The sequence below is a fragment of the Zeus faber genome, assembly GCF_960531495.2.
Source record: "Zeus faber genome assembly, chromosome: 10".
Classification (NCBI taxonomy): Eukaryota; Metazoa; Chordata; class Actinopteri; order Zeiformes; family Zeidae; genus Zeus; species Zeus faber.
This window is the reverse complement of record NC_137199.1, coordinates 29,081,152-29,094,599: the sequence shown is the minus strand read 5'-3', so window position 1 is coordinate 29,094,599 and position 13,448 is coordinate 29,081,152. Positions and strand designations below refer to the sequence as shown.

General features: G+C 45.1%; 2 protein-coding genes across 4 annotated transcripts in view; one reads left to right on the top strand and one right to left on the bottom strand.

The window, feature by feature from the left end:
- macrod1 (mono-ADP ribosylhydrolase 1) overlaps positions 1-13,448 on the top strand; it is a 107,509-nt gene that overhangs the window by 25,190 nt on the left and 68,871 nt on the right. The window lies entirely within an intron of this gene.
- On the bottom strand, positions 7,865-10,461 carry flrt1b (fibronectin leucine rich transmembrane protein 1b). Its single transcript, XM_080007946.1, has one exon. The coding sequence runs from the start codon at positions 10,066-10,068 to the stop codon at positions 7,876-7,878; it is 2,193 nt and encodes a 730-aa protein (XP_079864072.1). The 5' UTR covers positions 10,069-10,461; the 3' UTR covers positions 7,865-7,875.

Here is a 13,448-nt window from a genome sequence, read left to right as displayed (position 1 = left end):
GTGTGAATTATGTGCGAATTAAGAGTTAGAGCGTTTGGTGTCGACTTACTTTCAAGTCAGTGCGACTCAATTGTTTGAAAAGGAAATAGCCCTCCTCAAGAGGACAAGGGTGTTTAAAGGGTTGATTTAGTCTTCTCAATTCATTGATGGAAACCTCAAGTCAAGTTGAGGGTTCGCTTGTGGAAGGCGGAGGGGGGTCGACGTCACTCCCCGAGCCTCAATCTCCACCCGGGCAAGGGGGAAAAACCTCCCAAGAAGATCACAGGGAAAGACCACAAAAACAGACTCTACAGAACCATCTCAGCTATGTTTTTGATCCGGACTTCACTCTTTTTTGGCCGAGGCTCGTCTGCCACACCAGACTTAAGTTCCAGACCGCAGTCTCCAGTTGCCATGACTACACATCTTTCTCAGCGGTCCAGCGCACCCCTGAGAACGGCCCTCGAGAGGAAGGCGGCGAGTGCACCGTGTGCGAGGTCGTGAAGGTCCTGTTATGCTTCTTCTTACACAAGTTAATGTCGGCCTCTGAGGTCCCCAAATTATGTTTTTGAACTTGGTTGCCAAAAATTTCACTCAGATTATGCACTCTAGCCGTTCTAATGTACCTCTGTACCAAAACAGGCTGGTTTTTTTTTTGCGAGAGGAGACTCCCTCCAGAGGCCTGAGTTCCGTGAGCCGATGGGGTTTGAGCGTGGCTTCCCAGGTTTCGCTGTATTTACTCTGTAACTTTCACTGATTGCACCGTATCAGCCCACCAACCATCTGTCTCCCAACAAATTCTAGGCGAGAAATAAGCCATCCCGAATCTTCACTCTTATCTTATCAGATCTACAAGGTCTCACTTAAAAGTTTGTTTCAGACTTTCGTTGCCGCGCTTCAAGCTTGCGGGAGACACCAAAAACAAAATGAAAAATAAAAGAAATACATTGACAATAATAACACAATTTTTATTGGTTTTGTTTGGAGGAAGGCACGGCGGGTCGTGTGCTGCAGCCTACAGACTGTCTACCGCATCTTTTTTAAAATTATTATTATTTTTTTTAAAGAATCACAGCGTAATTATCTTTTAAATGCTTATCGTCTGAAGTTTCTCCACTCACAGTTGGTATCGATTCCTCTTTCTCTTAAATGATTTGGTTTATTGACTTACTCAGATGAGGGTGCGGTTGTGATTCTACCGAAGCGATTCAGTGTGAACGGCTCGTTTCGCGACACGTGTTCTGAAATGGACCGCTCACAAACGAAACCCCACTGGGTTGTCTTCTTTCACAGTTTGTGTGTTAGTGGGCCCATCAGAGACCCAAACGTAGGTGCACAGGCGCCGAAAAGGTTTTGCATAATAGGTCCCCTTTAAAGACCAACTCCATCTGGGGGCAATGATGGCTCAAAATGCTCCTCCTTTTTTTTTTCTTCTTTTGTTTTTCCCCTTCAGTATTTGTTTGTTTTAATGGTGTGCTCACTCAGGCATGAGATGAAACTGAATGTCTGATGATTTATCTGAAGAAACAGGACCTTCATAATTTATTCACTCAGCCTTGCGCGCCGCATGGTGAGAAGCACAAAGATAACTTACGGTTCTAAATGCTTTTAATTCAGTTTAATTTATGATCCTAGGCCGTGTGCCACTTTTTTTTTTTTTCCTTGTAGTAAACAGACTCATAAATAATTAAAGGCAATTAAAAAGAGTTTGATTGTACAATGGAAGGCAATTACAAGTGCCTTTTGATTGTCTTTTTCGGGGGCATGTTCGAGTGCCTGCTCTTCAGGGTCCTTTGCGATGGAAGATCCCCCGACAGACCTTTTGTGTTTCCAGTTCACTTGTGAGACGTTGCGTCAGCGGCAGAATGCTTTGTCTTCGCTTATTCCCTGATAGACATTTTTAATCACACAGTCTGAGCAGCTGGAAGACACGGGCGCCGGCTGCCTCGTCTCCCGTGCCCCCCCCCCCCTTATTCCAATGATGTCCTCTTCATCCGCCCGCTGCAGAAAAACCCCACGGCCACGAGACGGTCCCTCGTCATCTATGTTGTTTTTTTTTATACTTACCACTTGTACCGCCCGTAACGTCGCACCAGCGTGAAGAGTTTCCGTGGGAAGAGGAATCGGCGTGTCAGGGTGTTCTTACATGGCTTGGAGGGTCCGCTGGGAACACCTCAGGCACACACACACACACACACACACACACACACACACACACACACACACACACACACACACACACACACACACACACACACACACACACACACACACACACACACACACACACGTTCAGAGGTTTGCACACACACACTCTTTTTGTGTCCGTGCCTGTCCCGTCTTCTTGTGTTATCTTCTTGTGTTAGGCCGGTACATTAGTCATTATGTTCACAAACGTATCATCTCTATATAAAGTTATTGATATTGGAAGTGAATAAAAGAAGACATTAGGCTCCACAGTGATCTCAGTGGCTTTCATTTGTTCTCTCTTTGTATTAGCCCACTGTGTATATTCAGATTATGAGTTAATTCTGCAGCTTGTGGAAGTAAATATCCAAATATTAATACTCCTATTTTCCTTTTATTTGAATTGACTCCAGAATAATTGACCAACTGAATTTAAATGATGGTTTGAGTGTTGAATTTGTATCTAATATCTATAACAGTATTTCACAAATATAATAAAGTGTAATTGAGCTCATATCATGGAGTACGCCATTACTCTGAAGGATGAACCTCCTCTACGTCCTTTCCGAATGTAATGCTCTCAATACAGAGAGCGTGTCTGTGATAAAATGTTTAAAAAAGGCTTGCTTGATTCAGTGAGAGGAAAACCATCTTTTGATGTTAGGAAGATTAAAAAGTATGTCTTAAACAATGTTATTTGAAACCTGATCCAAAAAAAAAAGGGGGCGAGACATTTTCACTGCTTTTGTATTTATTACGGCTAAACGACTGAACTTGAAATAAAGGTTACATTACTGACAGTGCAATAAAATTAGGAGGTTAAAACTCTGTGGTTTATGTGCGAATCTCTTGCAAGGAAAGGCTTGTAATTAAGGTTTAAGGTTTTTTAACTAACTACATTCACAAAGGATTCACAGCGGCTCACTTGCCTTCACCTGGAATCAATGAAATTGATTATAATTGGATCATTGAAATTTGAGGTTTTTCGCCGCTAGAACTCTGCGCCATGAGCTGCGTGGGGGCGCGGGGACCAGCATCGGCATAAAAGGGCTTACGCATACTCCGCTATCTTATTGTTCCATCTTTAAAAAGCTTTTCTCATCTTTGTGTTTCTTTTCCTGCTGTTCCCTTAATGGTGGAGTGTCAGTGGGGAGCGACAGGGAAACGATACACCACGTCTGGGGACTTGATGCTCGGGCTGTGGGGCTCCTTCAGGCACGGAGATGCAAAATGTCTTTGATTTCAGTAAGATTACATTTATTTATTTATTTATTTATTTGCAAGGTCCCCAGCAGAGGAGAGTATTAAGGGGGAAAAGGTATTACAAAAATGTGCGCCATCACGGTAGAGGAAGCTTTACACAGCCCGGATCTGGGCACGGCCCTCTTCCCTCACAGGTCAACCTGACAGTTACAGGTACAGAAACAGCGGATCTGTCGCCGCCGTTTTGTGTGTCCTCCCTAATTCGGGGCCACAGGGGTACGTTTGGGAAGGCGGGAGGCACTTCTCACAGAAAAAGAACATCCTGTCCCTTTTTAATTATGCAGGGGAGCATATGAAAAGCAACGGGGGCACTCACGGGCTTTGGGAAACGAGACGGCGCCGTTTCGAGCCTGAGCCGGGGTCGAGTTGGAGAGCTGCGCTTGACACCGACCCCACGCCGCCCAGCGCCCAGCCCCGATGCACTGATATACGAGGCTGAAATGTGCTTCGCTTCAGCAAATAAGTGGGTTTTTTTTGTTTTGTTTTTTCTTGTATTAAAAAGAATCTCCTTTCCATACAAAAGCAAATCAAAGCATATAACAATTTGAATTTCCCAGAAGGCAATGTTGAGAAAACTGGACGTCGATATTGTAGAGAAGAAATTCATTTATCAAACTCCGTGGGGACGATGGTTGTTTGGGATACCAAAACATTCTCATATATATATATATGTATATATATATATATATATATATATATATATATATATATATGTATATATGTATACAGTGTATGGAAAAACTTCCTAATTGAATCCAAGAGGTTCATTTAGATTCCACCAAAACAAACATGAATTTTAGATAAAAAAAGAATGATAATAATAATAGTAATACAATAATCATTCCATGTGTTTTACGTTTACTGTGGCCTGCATGCGTAAGAATCCAGTGATGTAAATTTATGAGGACAGTAGAGTTTACTGTATATGCAATTTTATCATATTCCTTTTCCCTCTGCAGAAGCCATTGCCTGATGTCTGACTGATGTAACTGGTGAAAAAGGGGGAAATAAGCTGGTTCAGGTTGATCAGTTCGCTCTGACAAGGGAGCTTGGGGAAAATGTGGTTCTACCGCATTATGCCAAGTCAGTGGACTGAACTAAAGAGCCAGTCTATATACGTGACATATAACACGAGATCGATGCTCCATCACACGTAATGTTATTTAATGGACGAGTGTGTGAGAAACGGGTCACCGGATAAAACAAAACCCAAACTCATTGCAGGCGTCCTTGTGCGCACACTTTATTTGTGGGTATGGAGCAACAATTGAGTATGATAATTGCGCTGACGTGCTGGAGGCTATATAATAGACAGCGGTGGTGAATGGCCTGAATAATGACTGTCAAGCACCCAAGGCCTTGTTATTCTGAAGAAGGCAGAGGTAGAGATTCCGACTTTTTTTGCGCTCGCATTCGCTGTATGCGTGGGTGCGCTTTCATTCATATTCTCTTTTGCCCAACTCACACACACACAGACAGCGTGTATAGAAATTAAGTACATGTGAACGCGTACTCTTCTTCTCCCTCACACACACACACACACACTCACACACATAGACTGATCACAAGCAGTTTGTCTTAGACGAACACTTATACACTCCCCTGTTCGTAATATTGATCCGTGCTTACACAAGCATTAGCAGTCACTTAAGAATGGGAGGCATGTCTCCACTGAAACACAGGCACACAGAGCAAACACATCACACGCGCACGCACACATACGCGCGCGCACACACACACACACACACACACACACACACACTCGCCCACAGAAGTCATGAAGCTTATTCCCTCGTGCTTGATCATTTACACACAGACACATACAGACACACACACACTTGCACAAACAAATATCCACGTCTAAGTAAAGTGGAGGATGCACAAATGTCCAGGCCCATAGTGTACAGGCGCTGATGTACTCATCCAGTGTGTGTGATTTAACGAGGTCCGCTCTGACTTGTCATAAATCATATTAGTAATGTGAAGTTCCCATTGATCCCCCCCCCCCTCATCTTTCTTGCCGTCAAATCACATTATTTCTCATCTTTCAGGCCCCGGTTTTTGATGTAATGAACCAAGCAGACACACACACACACACACACACACACACTCGCCCACAGAAGTCATGAAGCTGCTGTTCCCTTTACAAGGCTTTATTTATCTCTGTAGAAAAAAAGACAACAGACCAACTGAGGAACTCCACGCCCATTTTTCGGTTATACATAAGAGTGTTTTTTTCATTCTCGCTTCTGAAGGCGATGTTTTGTTGTTTTGTTTTTTTTGTTGTTTTTTTTATATATATTTTATCTTTTGGAGGAAAATGTTTCATTAACAGACTGAATGGAGGCTTCGGTGCTCTTGGATGGGGGAATAAAAAGGAAAATAAATCAAGAGGAAAAAAACAGGCTCCATCTAAAGCCCCAACCTCCTCGGTGCTGACCTGATCCCTCTGTTCATGTCTCACTCGCTCTTTCTCCCTCTTTACCTCCTTCTACTTCTCATCTTTCCCCCTTTTCATCTCTGGCCGCGTATCGATCGGGGTCAATAAGAGACAATCAGAAAGCCGGTGCCGTCTTTCACTCTGTGTGTGTGTGCGTGCGTGTGTGCGTGTGTGTGTGTGTGCGTGCGTGCGTGCGTGCGTGCGTGTGCGCGCGCATGTCATTTCATGGGTGAACTGCACAGTGTTGTGGTCCGCCTGTGATCCCTGATAGCAGAACTGTAACAGGCCCTGAGTCAGCCTCATTTGTTTGTCCAGGTTAGACTGGGGGTATGAACATTTAAATGACACTTGTACAGTAATTACTTCTCTACATCCTACAAATGTAGGGTTATGACGCAGTTACAACAGACAGCAATACACTATGATAATTCTGGACTCCTACAACAAGTAGTGCTTCATGGAATTCATACTGACTTCATTTGACCAGTCTTCACTAAGAACATAAATAACTTGCATGATGAGATGAGCTGTGTCCTGATACAAAATAAATTGTCCACAATTCATTATTTATTTATTTTTATTTTGTATTCTAAAAGAGAGAGAGAGGCCAGAAGTTTGTCTTTTCACACTTCAGATTAAATCTGCTTTACAATACTTATTTATTTTTTATTTTTTTGATTGTCTTTTCATGCTGCTGATTCTCTGTCAGGAGTCTGACATTTGTGAAAGCATATGTGGCATACGGATTATCTTTTGTACAAGATGGATTTCATACAAGATAACAAAAGAAGAAAAAAATATATAGTGTTAACTGTGACGCACAGTCATTTTGTAATTTTGATCACAACCCTCAAATCATCATCGTGGTTTTGTTCATTGTGGTCTTTGAAGGAGGTGTGTGGTGTTTGTGTGTCCTCAGGGCGGCACTAAAGATAGTGATGGATATGGTAAAGCTATGGACACCAACCTGATCCCCTTATTGATATCAAATACCTCCTCCTCTCTTTCTCTCTGTGCCTTTTGAACCCCTGTTACTGCGTCCACCCAGCACCCTGCAACCACGCCTACGAGGCTCCCTGCCGCCGACCTCCCCTCCTAGTTGATCTTATTACTGGCCCCCCACTGATGACTCCCCGTGTCTCTTCTTTATCTCCCCGTTCTTCATCCATCCTTCTATCCATCGCTCTCTCCTTGTTCTGTCTGTCTCTCTGCCCCCCCCCCCCCACTCATTAGTCTCCCCATGCAGTTGTTTGTGTCTCACATCTCTGTCAGAGCCGTTATCACTGCTGTCAGCTCCCTTGGCGAGAACAAAGTCGTCCTCTGCTCACGGCACCACAAAAGACACAGGAGAAATAAAAGGAAAAAGCCTCAGCCAAAAAAGGAGGGGCGGGGGATTTCAGAACGAGGGGAGATAACCGACGGAAGGGGAACACATTTTTTCATGTCAGTCATGATGCATTGTCAACTGTGGATTACAGCAACCATCAATACCCCCTCCCTGTCATTCCTTTTATCTTTACAGCACAGAGCGTACAATTGGTAAAGGGAGGTATGAGAACTATCTCTATACACATCAAGTGCCTGGCCCTCATATTATAGATATATTTCCCATTATATTAACTAAACCTAGGATAACCTCAAATAAGTTATGGTGCATTGTTAAGAGCTGAGAAGAACAGTAGGTATGAAAGACACCAGAAAGAAAAAATCTGAAAGAACAAAACATAACCATTTATAACCATAAGTAGCATTGGAACACAGGTCTACTGTATATTATGATCATACCCAGAGCTGTTAATATCGACTGATGCTTCTGTCACTTAATTTAAATGTCCATCACCATAACTAAAATTCATTATTTTCTATACAGCAAACCAATCAGACTTTTACCAGCAGAGGCACAGAGGGTACTTTGGAAACCAAGGACAAAATGGCTGCTGTCGTGGCAATCTTATAGCGTATAATCTACCAGGAAATTGCAGCCTAAGATGTTTGTCAGTGAATCATCACGTGTAGGAATAGTCTATGTCAGGAATGCCGCCATCCCGGTAGCCACGGTTGGTGCCATAACCGACATGATGGTGGCCGGTTTGGCTAAGGATGGTGCCATTGAGGCTTCCTGCCCCATGGCTGCTCCTATAGGTCCCGTTGCCATGGGAGGAAGAGGAGGATGAGGGGAAGATAGTATGTATATAGGTAACATCCTCAAGCTTGGGCTGCAAGGGCTGATGGGCCATGGCTGTCATCTGGAAACCTGTAGGAGGGGCTCTAATCTCCAGGATTGAAGTGTCCTTTTTGGTGCCTGACTCCACATAGTCATCGTAATGCTTTGCACCACGTCCCCTGCTGTATGAGCTAGAGTCTCCTGACATGTAACCCGCCCTCTGACCGTACCAGCAAAAGATGCCAAAGATCAGCAGTAGGCTGAATAACGCTGTTGCTCCCCCTATAATCCCGGCGAGTGGCAGGACTGTTATTTCTGTTTCTGGTCCCTCCTTTTCTGACCCCTCCCCTCCTGCATTGACTGAGGCCTCTCCAGTCTCAATCTGGGCACAGGCTGGGGCTGAATCTTTACTGTCTGTGTTTGAGCTTCCAGTTCGTGAAGAGCCTAGACTGGCTGATCCAGTGGAAGGGTCCTGTCGGAGTGGCAACAAGCAGATAAGGTAATGGGAGGACGGAGTGAGTTGTGTGAGGAGGTATTGCTGCCTCTCTCCGGGAACTAGGGTCTCTGTGATGGAACCAAGTGCTGCGCTGCTACCCAGTCTCAGCCACGACAGTCGGAAAGAAGGTGCTGGGTGAGGGCACAGCCAGGTCACCAGGACACTGTTTGGAGAGAGAGGCTTAACAGTCAGTTCCAAGGCCTCCCCTGAAACCTGTCCCCCTTCCCCTGGAGGCAGGGGTAGTATGAGACCTGGCCGCTTGGCTCGTAGTGTGAACAGAGAGCCTTGTGTCGGGACCAAGAGAGGGTTGGTGGTGGGGCTGCCACGAGGAGCCTGAGCCACTGCTTGGCCCCCTCCACGATTATCTCTACTTCCTCCTCCTTTTTCTGCTGGGTTTACCCCAACACCAGGCACAAGAGGAGGGCCCTCACACTGCTCCATCAGGCTCGTTAGGTCTCTCAGAGCTTGGCCACGCACAGCCTCAGGCCCCTGGCAGGTCAGGCCCCTAACAGTCACCTCAGCCCCCCGGCTATGCAGCCAGGCATGCAGCCAGCGCAAGTTGCAGCCGCAGTACCAGGGGTTTCCCCGCAGCAGCAGAAGCTCTAGGCTCTCTGTGTCCTTTAGAAGGCCCCGTGGGAGACTAGTCAGATTGTTACCTGACAGGTCCAGCCTCTGTAGCCGACGCATGCTCTCCAGTGCCCCCCTCGGCACATGGGTCATACCGTTATCCTGCAAATGAAGCCGCATGAGATGGGCTGAAGGCAGGTTGACGGGTGGGGCCTGTAAGGCATTACGGACCAGCGAAAGCTCAGTCAAGTTAGAGAGACGAGAGAAGGTGTCATCTGCGATGCGAGTGTTGGCTAGCAGGTTCCCATCCAGCACCAGGCGTCTGAGGGAGGAAAGCCCTCGGAAGGCATGAGTGGGAATGGTGCTGATCCGGTTATCATCCAGTCGCAGCTCTTCCAAGGATGCTGGCAGGCCAGCGGGGATGCTGGACAGGTGGTTCCGGGAGAGAAACAAGAGGCGAAGCCTTGGAGTCCCAGAAAACGCTCGCTCCTGGATGCTAACTGTGGATATAGAGTTATCATCCAAGTGTAAACGTTCTAGCAGTGGTAGCTTGGTCAAGGAGGAGCGCGGTAACGTTCGTATGTTATTGTCCTGCAAGTGAAGCTCCCGTAATGAAGGCGGGAGATGTATCGGAAATTCATCTAACTGGTTTGCGTACAGGTACACCACCCGTATGGAACTGCTCCGCTCCAGGGAGGAAGGCAGGCCAGCGTTGCTTAACCGGTTGCTCTGCAAGTAGAGGATAGCAGCTGTCAGTGGTAATGGGGGAATCATACTGAGGCCTCGGTCGTTGCAGTAGATAAACCCCTCATCGCAGCGGCACACTGATGGGCATACAGCACCATCCTCCCCTTCGCCCATCTCCATGGCAATTGCTGCCGCCGCCAGCTCCAGGACCTCTGCCAGCAAGGTGAGACACAGGAGGAGGAGGAAGAGCCAATCCCGAAGCTCAGCGAGGCTCTCGGCCGCCATGATGATCTACAGCGGCTGTAGGGGAGAGAGATAAATTAGAAAAACAGAACAAAAGATTTTGCCAAGTGATTTCTCTCAAGTGAGGTTACAGTGGGCCCTTACAATGAGACGAAAACAATATGCGACAATTCTAGTTTCAGTGAAACATAGGAATTATGGGGCAGACCGCAGACTACATATCTTTCTAAAACTGCAGGTTGAAGTTTTTTTTATGGGCCCTTTTCCCTCATAAAGAGAGATTACATCTGAAAGAAGAAGGAGATTTTGCAGGGGGTTGAGTTGGCCGAGGCACTTTTAAAGGGAGCTGTCCGGTGTTAAATGGGTCAGGCCGACCGAGCAGAAGAGAAACGGACAGCCAGAGTGAGAGAGAAAGAGATAACAGGGCCGGGAATGAGTGGGCGAGGGAGATTACAAGATACAGTGTGGGTGGGGGTGGAGGTGGGGTTGGACACTGACTGTCACTGGAAGAGAAAAACAGGGAGAGGGAGATGTTATTTTTTATTTATTTATTTTTTCTCCACGAAGGGATTAACCGAAATGGGAGTGAGTGACATCAAACTAAAATGCAGAAGAGAGTGAGGAAGGAGAAATCTGATTAATTGCCCGCCGTTCGTCTCGAAGACAACAGTAGTGGCAAACTTCTCCAAACTGGCCCATGGCTAATGCTCAAATAAAACTAGGTTCCCTCCTACTTCAAACTAGGGCTCGATTGGGACAGCACACAATGGGAAAACAACACATCTGTTTGAGTTTGTGAACGACACACACACAACACACAAAGAGAAAAGCAAATGCACCAAAATATTTGCATGCACTCAGTCTCAGCACACTCTGACATGTATAATGCATGTTTTGACTCTCAGATGTTATTGTTCGTGAAATCTGTATAAATTATTCAGAAGAAGGCTCCTGAAATCCCAAGAAATGTTTTAGCAAGATGTTTTACAGAGAGGTCCATTTTTCGGAAACACTAATACGTTCCTCGGTCGCCGTTTTGCAGCTTGTCTTCGAGCGATCCTGGAGACCAACATCAATAAGCCAGTAATGTACAATTCAGATAAATAAAATCATCTACATGCACACAGTCCTATTTATAGAATATGAATAATATACAAGAGTGAAAGTTCTGAGGATTACATTGCAGTATGTTCTTATTTGAATCCTTTTCCTCCCTTTTTTTTTTTCTATTGCCTGAGGCTTGAAAATGTGCCCTGACATAAAATGCCTGACATGATTTGACAGCACATTTGATAAACAAATCCTCTCAAGGCAAGTTTTTGTTTTCCACTCTCTCTGCCTTTCTGTGTATGTATATACATTTAGGGTGTGTGTGCGTGCGTGCGTGTGTTGGTGCACGCGCTTGAACTCAAACCCAGATGCAAAATTGCCCATGGCTTCAGTCAAAATCCATGCAAAGCCAACACGAGATGGCAACAATGGGAGACAGGGTTGGGGAGAGGAGGTTTGGGTGGAGTAGACAGCTGGACAGTTGGAGTCTGTCCGAGGAAGAGACGGGAAGTGGGTGTCAGCTGAGTTCACTGTGAAAAGACCAGGGCTGCTTGACTTCCTTTCCTCAGTGTGTGATATCTTAGAAGTAGAGATAAACAGATTGTTTACACCTAGGGATATACAGTGATATCTATGTTTCTGTCTGTCTGTCTGTCTGTCTGTCTGTCTGTCTGTCGGTCTGTCTATCGACACTAGGGCTGGGTATTGGTAATACCTTTAAGGTATCGACCGAAATAACCCAATACCAAGTAGTATCGAAACTTCTCCAGTGAAACGATACCTGCATTCGATCCTTTTTGTAACCAGATCTAGAAGAAAACAGACTATTTGTATTGTTTTGCAACACTACTGCAGCAGCTACAAGCCAGCCAATCACCGTGGGCGTTTTTCGTTTTAATGCGACGTGTGATTGGCTCACTACCGCAGCAGTTAAAGGATAGGTTCAAAATCTTTCAAGTCTGTCTCAAAACAACAGTCAGGTGTCCCATATGAACAGTGAAAGAGGTTTTCCTTGCTGTAATCATTCCTCCTGTGCTGGTTATTTGTATAAAATTACACTGCCCAAATACTTCATTGTACAGTTATTTAATAAATATTTCTATAATTTCATCAAAATGTATTTGTGTAAAAATCATTTGGATGGGGAGGATGGTGGCATTGTACGCAACTGATTGCTTCCATTCGCATGATGGGTATAGTAGAAAAAAAGGTATCGAATTAAGTACTCTATTGGTATCACTTTAAGGGTACTGGTATTGGTACTGGTATCGTCATTTTTTCCCCCCTCCAAGGGATTAATCTTAAATAAGTAATCACATATATACCTGTGTATATATATACAGTATAATCCTTATTAGTATTGTTACTAGTGTTAGTATTGTGGTTAGTATTATTAGAATTATTATTGTTAACATTATATAACCATATTAATTATATATATATATATATATATATATATATATATATATATATATATATATATATATATATATATATAATTAATCTTATATAATTAAGATAATTAATCTTCTTATAAGACCTAGGGCGCCATCCCGAGATGGGCGTGGAGAGGGGGACGTCTCCAACGGTACCGACGATGCACGCACTCGCGATGGGGTGCCAGCGAACGGTGCACCAAAACAGTGTGTTTTTATTTTATTTTACATCTCCTTATGGAAAGAAACAAGTGTGTATGGAACGGTATGCAACAAAACCACGCGTAGTGGGGATACTTTCTCCGTGACTCCCTCCTCGATCATCCCCTCTCCATGCGTTATGCGCAAAAATAATCGTAACCAGTCTATGAGTTGTGCCCCGTTCCTCGGTGCCCCATCCCCACACTGTTTTTAGTGGTTTTGTTTGGTGGTACGGGGCTTAGCCCTGCGTGGTGCTCTCAGCCCTCAGGGCGCACAGAGAGCAGTGTCCGGACACAGACGATTCACACATATTTATAATTCCCCATTGAAATGTTATCCCTGCACTGACTGGGGGGGGGGTGGGACTGCTGAATTTGAAGAGTCTCAGTTTACTATCAAAAGTACTCCCAAGAAGGAAAACCGGTGAACCGGCGACAGGGTCATGGGCGCCCAAGGCTCATTGATGTGTGTGGGGAGCGAAGTCTAACCCATCTGGTCTGATCCCACAGAAGAGCTTCTGTAGCACAAATTGCTGAAAAGCTTCAGCTTAGAAAGGTGTCAGAACACACAGTGCATCACAGCTTGCTGGGTAGGGAGCTGCGTAGCCACAGACCAGCCACAGTGTCCATGTTGACCCCTGTTCACCACCGAAAACACTTACAATGGGCACATGAGCGTCAGAACTGGACCATGGAGCAATGGAAGAAGGTGGCCTGGTCTGATGAATCATGTTTT

Bases quoted from the DNA above. Each gene is read 5' to 3' on its own strand.
- flrt1b (XM_080007946.1), bottom strand. From the start codon at position 10,068: ATGGCGGCCGAGAGCCTCGCTGAGCTTCGGGATTGGCTCTTCCTCCTC.